At 33.2% G+C, this 6,000-nt stretch overlaps 1 protein-coding gene and 1 long non-coding RNA gene across 3 annotated transcripts in view; one reads left to right on the top strand and one right to left on the bottom strand.

Annotated features, from left to right (window-relative positions):
- Positions 1-912: 912 nt before the first annotated feature.
- On the bottom strand, positions 913-2,475 carry LOC139490241 (uncharacterized). The gene is made up of 2 exons (XR_011656252.1): positions 2,312-2,475; positions 913-1,087 (listed from the first exon to the last, which is right to left on the bottom strand). It is a non-coding gene; the product is annotated as an uncharacterized lncRNA (long non-coding RNA).
- A 1,467-nt stretch (positions 2,476-3,942) lies between these two features.
- Positions 3,943-6,000, top strand: part of LOC139487551 (mismatch repair endonuclease PMS2-like) — a 61,164-nt gene continuing 59,106 nt past the window's right edge. Inside the window, exons 1-3 of one of the 2 annotated variants that reach the window (XM_071272434.1) lie at positions 3,943-4,193; positions 5,162-5,318; positions 5,729-5,815. In XM_071272434.1, coding sequence (XP_071128535.1) covers positions 5,183-5,318; positions 5,729-5,815 — 223 coding nt within the window. In that variant the 5' untranslated portion in view covers positions 3,943-4,193; positions 5,162-5,182. The remainder of the gene's footprint in view (positions 4,194-5,161; positions 5,319-5,728; positions 5,816-6,000) is intronic. The other variant, XM_071272433.1, reaches the window with a different exon arrangement.

The following is a 6,000-nucleotide window of genomic DNA, read 5'->3' as shown; positions in this document are numbered from 1 at the left end:
ATAGAATAATAGTTGCTTCAACATTGTTTCAACCAATAGCTTAATTTGAATTCAGATTGAATTCAGGGTGAATACAATACTAGTATTCAACACGGAATCAAAATTGGTTAGTGATTGTGTTCAACTGTGTTTCCACCTAAACTAATATGTTTCGTTCATCCTGTATTTTCTTTGTCTTGCAGTCCATAATTTTATACTGTAGCAATATGCAAGCTATTGTCTTCTCTAGGCGCTCAATATGCCAAACGCCATAGCAACATTCTGCCTCAGGAAACCTGATCCAATAACTGCTACATTAGACTCAAGTTTGAAAAATAACCTCAAAACAAAATTGATTATCTTTAAATAAAGTCATTGTCTGGTTATATTTGACATGGTGTGTTCTTTAGTTCATTGTTGAAGACTGTATGGTAACGCAAAGATATATAAATAATGTTCTTTGGTTGATGGTTGTCTTGTTAACAATAGGTACAACAATAAAAAGTGTTTGGGTGCACAAAACTTTTACTACAATGTAGATGCCATTGACTGCCAATTACTTGTAAAATATCAGTAATTTTCAACAATAAAACTGAGTGACCACATTCGTGTGATGAGAGCATGGCTTGACAATGATGATAATAACAACCAATCAACTGAATAACAAATATGGGTGTTGAGGGATATCCTACGAACCATAATTTAACCACCAAGATTTTTTTAACATTTAACAACATGCTTACAACAACACAAATTATCATCCAAGAGAATTATTGATTTCGAAAGCGCACAACCCTTAATACACAAATTTTGCTCAATGTCTATTTGAAATATCTGAGTGGTCAAAATATAAAACAAAATTTGCTGTTCGGACACTTTCTATCCTATGTATTCTAATGTCCAACCACTGATTATAGAGAAATATTCAATACGATAAAATTAAAATAAATTTATTTATTAATACTGAAACTTTTTATTTATTAATAGTGAAACTTCAACTTCTTTTTTCTCACACCTTGTCTTTTTGGAGCCGTTTTAGAAAGTTTATTGTTTTTTCAGACACTTGAATTGCTGTTCCGTGATTCCATCTAGGTCTTCATGATGACATCTACAAAATCAAAAGTTATAACATTGTAAAGTTGTATTCTGTTCAACACATTTAACTATTTTAACTTCATAATGATATTACTTTAAAGTATAAATAAAAAGCATAACAACCGGTGAAAACTTAAGTAAATAACAGTTGTCCTTTGAAGTCTCAACTACATTTCTTTTTAGATAGACTAGAATGACTTAGGTATAATCTGCAAGAAAATCCTAACTACTACATTTTAATTTGAACAAATTGAAGGTTTATCCACTTATGTCTTTTTCTGTATTACTTGTGCTGCGGCATGGATATCTGACTAATTGACATATTAGAGGATGGTAAAGGGGGTTCTTAACACGGAAACACGTGAAATAAAACTAAAAAAAAACACTGCACTGAAAATAAAAATTTGGATAAAGGACGCACGAAAAATTAAATCATGAATATTATTAAGGAAAAAAGTACTAGAAGTTAATACTCAGTCGTTATTGGAGATCACACAGTCATGATAATGAACACGAAGACCCTGCAGTCACCTTTTCGCTTCCGCTTGTTGCATCCGAATCGTGGAAAAGATAACTTGATCGCAATTAATATCCTGGGAACACATAATTTAAAACAATCTCCTGACTGGACTTCGAATTTAGTTCTGGTTTACTTTTTTTTTTATCTTGAATGTTGGACTAGCACGAGAAATTAAAGAGTACCCAGACGAAACACGGAAAATAAATAAGAGGAAACAAAAATAATGCATGTCGAAACCAATTACGAGAAATAAAACGCTAAAACACGTGAAATAAAAAGGCCATAAATGCAAATAACTTTTTACCACCCTCATATACCCTTTATGTTTAATTACCTTGTCCAAACTCTACCTCAATTTTGACAGTAAAGTTAAAGGTTCAACTTGGTGAGTCATATATAGCTTCTGACCTTTCCATCCCAAAGTTGTAAACAAGCCACCCTTTTTATGCGATTAAAATTTCTTTTCACTTTTGATTCAATCATATGATTTCAAATAGTCAATGATAAAAATTCATGAGACGTTGCAAGATATCTTGGGAATGGTAACATGCTATCCTGATCCTGATCCTAAGGTCAATCCATAGATTGTCCTTAACATCCCCCTTTTTCACGTGTAAAATTTCAACTTTTCAGTACTGTACAGTTTCATAACAACATGATAAGTTCACATTTCTAATATACGATAACGTAATCACAACAATTAATATAAATACTTACGATAAAAATGTAAAAGCTGTATAGAGGAAAGATATTGATAAAAACTCCGCACAAATCACTTGTGGTCTCGTTGGCGGATATTCAAACTTTGGCAACAAAAACAACTGCGCATGCGCATACCTGAAGTCTTAAAATAGAAATGTTACAATGCCGCGAAAATTTAAATTGTTATTTAAATAGATCTATCCGTTGTTTATATTTCAAGTTGTCAACCATTGTTTATGTATTGATGTAAACGTCTTTCTCTTGGAATTAATAAAAAGAATAAAAAAAAAAAATGAAAACAAGATATTTGACATCAGAAGTCAAGGAAAAAGGTGGAGGGATCTTTTAAGGGGAAGGAGTTATTCACAAATATTTAATTTTATATTTACTGTATGATCCTGTATACACGCTGGTTCTTTTATTATGTTTTGGGATGGGGTGAAATTTTTGAATTTTCTATTATTTCAATATGATTAATTAGTAATGCTTATATATACACTGCGATTGTTTTATGTGTTATTCTATAATCACCACAACAATTACTGATAAATCTACTAATTTAAAATATTTTATTTAATGTGAATATCGTTTTCAATTTGAAAATAATTGTGTGATGTGTCAAATATTTCTTTTTTGACAATTCTGGTATCCACAACTACTGGGTTTTATATATTGTTTAGCCAACGTTGATTCAGCGTTGGTATTTCAACACAATGTCAATTCAACGTTGAAACAATGTACTAATTTCAACGTTGCATTGTCAACGTTGAATCAATGTTGAATATTTGTTGATCAATGTATAACCTAAAATCAACAAAGATTCAACGTTGATTCAACAAAGTGTGCCTGCAGGGAATATCTCATCTATCAGACCGTCTGGAATTTTTGTTTACTCAGCTAAACATAATACTATAACTTCAATGTTTAGGACAACTTCAGCTAATAGACATCCATTCCCTAACTGTGCAACAATCCCTAAATTGAGAACTGTGACAATTTGATAGTGCTTACATTTAATTTTTAGCTGAATAAAAATCTACTTAAAATTGCACAAATTTATGGTAAATGATGAAGCATTTTTTTATTTGGGTTGTAGATAAATTAGAAACCAGGCACAGGCACATCTCTTTGAAAAAAATATCCGAGTATGTACTTGACTTTATAGAGGGTCCCTGTTTGAACAAATTAAAGTTTATAGCTGGGTTTTTTTTATAGTCGAGAAAAGTGCCGCTACATCAGTGTGTTCAAATTTGAAAATTAATTAGCTCATTTTAATTTCTAGTTCCAATAGGCTTGTATCTTTTTAAAGTTTAGGACTAGCATATTTTGGGCGTATGCTTTTTTTTTAATTGATTGGTGCCATTTCAAGTATGGGAAGGTGTTAATTTTTTTCTTTTTCGTTTTAAAAGAGATATTAGCCTCATATTATATCCTCTGGTTAAACACCGGACTGAAAATATTTCTCATATTATGGGTTGTTCCTAAAATGACTAACACATACTACTCTCACCAGTTATGTGGTAATAGTAAAACTGTACGTGAAATAGGATACATTGTATGAAACATTTTAATTAATTTAACTTTGTCTATGATTAAAATTGAACTCGAGGAACATCGAAAACTTTTCCCGGATAGTGTCCGACATTAGTTCGTGTCTTACTTTTAGTGTTCCGAAAGGAAGGTTGGCGAGACAATCCGAAAAGTGCGCCAAATTGAAATTTTATATTTTGTTGTTGTTTATGTCTTACTGGAAGATTTTCGCTTACTTATCCTGCAGACTAAGAAACATCAAGATTAATTGAGAACCATATTGTGATGTGGTAATATGAAATTTTACAGATCTAGAGTTCCAAATGTCTGAAATGATGTCGGTGTTCTTTACTTTAGTCAGTCATTAGTCCAAATAATTATGACGTCTTGAAAGGCTATTATAATTTTTTTCTTTGACGCCTTACATCGACGTAAGTCGTCAAAGAAAAAAATTATAATAGCCTTTCAAGACGTCATAATTATTTGGACTAGTCAGTCATGTGTTAGTGTTAGTTTACAGATCTATACTTCTTCTTCTTGTCTCCGTATATAAGCATCCTTTATAAGGATCACCACCATGAGTTATGGCGTATAAAGGAGGCATTTGGAGCCTGTATCAGTACAGATTAATGTGAGCATTTGCCTACCCAATTCCCTGAGCCAGGCCTTGACGGGTCTTATTACCAGAAAGTTAACCTTCCCTAAACATAATACAATATAACAAAAATAAAACCAACCAACTCACACACTCACCTGATTCGCTCAGTCCTCAAAGTATAAAAAGTGGCCGAACCCTGAGGATTTCTAGATGTAATTTATTTTCATGATTTTTTTCTTCAGGATTGTAGTCTAATCCTGGTAATGGAAGCTGGGTCCATAAAGGCTATAGACAGAGGGTCTGTACACAGAATATGCTCAAAACAAGTTGTATTAACAACTATTCACCTTATCGCTAATCCCTGCTGACCCGGCCGCTTGAACTTTTGATGCATACAACAATCATTTTTCAATTGTGGCGTCAGACATTTTGTTTTATGACGTCAAATTTTTACGGGAACCTGTGTGATATCCAGTAATGGTGGACAAATAGCGATAAGGTGTATAGGGGCCGGATCTAGAGTTCGAAATGCATTATATCGTTGTGTCATATGTTTTCGTAAGTCATATATTTTCGTATCCTCAGTTCACAGTCAGAGATATAGCTTTATAGGCCTAGGGTTATTCCAGGCACTAAAAATCAGGATAGGAAGGGTTAGAGGTAGTACATGTATTCTTTTATTGGCCGAACCCTGAGGATTTCTAGATGTAATTTATTTTCAGGATTTTTTTCTTCAGGATTGTAATCTAATCCTGGTAATGGAAGCTGGGTCGATAAAGGCTATAGACAGAGGGTCTGTACACAGAATATGCTCAGGACAAGTTGTATTAACATTAGCTACAGCAGTTAAAGAACTGGTAGAGAATAGTATTGATGCTGGAGCCACCATTGTAGGTATGATTGCTAGCATTATGTGTACATGTATCACTGAAAGAGATTGAGCATGTATATTTAAATGTTTTAAAACTTCTTTTGTTTTACTCTAAGTGGTTTGAACTGTGACCCAGATCTCAGGAATTAATGTGTTGTCATCTCTTCTAACAATCAGCAACCCAGTTGCACTCCAATATTATTCCCCTAGGGTTGTCATTTGGGTCTACCAAACATGCATTGGCTGATCCAAGGGGAGGGTTCTGTGGGCTGGAACCCCCCCTTTCCCCCTTTTTTTTTTTTAGCTCACCTGGCCTGAAGGGCCAAGTGAGCTTTTCTCATCACTTCTGTTTTGTGGATAAAATGGCATATAAACTGTTAAGCCTTGAAGTTGTACATGTATCTATATATAGTATTTAAATCCTATTTTACAGAGGTCAAACTGAGAGAATATGGGAGTGAGATGATTGATGTCAGTGACAATGGATTGGGTGTTGAGGAGAAGAACTTTGAAGGACTCAGTAAGACTTAAGTTTTTATAAATATAAAGATATAAGAAGATGTGGTATGATGCCAATAAGACCACTCTCAACCAGAGACAAATGATGTAAAGTTAACAACTATGCATGGGTGAGGCACAATAGGTTGAAAAAAATAATAATGAACTATGTTAAAAGAATTTCTTATTTTGGCGCTGCATGTCTAT

Source organism: Mytilus edulis, chromosome 9, assembly GCF_963676685.1.
Source record: "Mytilus edulis chromosome 9, xbMytEdul2.2, whole genome shotgun sequence".
Taxonomy (NCBI): domain Eukaryota; kingdom Metazoa; phylum Mollusca; class Bivalvia; order Mytilida; family Mytilidae; genus Mytilus; species Mytilus edulis.
The sequence above is the reverse complement of the archived record's forward strand: the minus strand, read 5'-3'. Positions and strand labels throughout refer to the sequence as shown.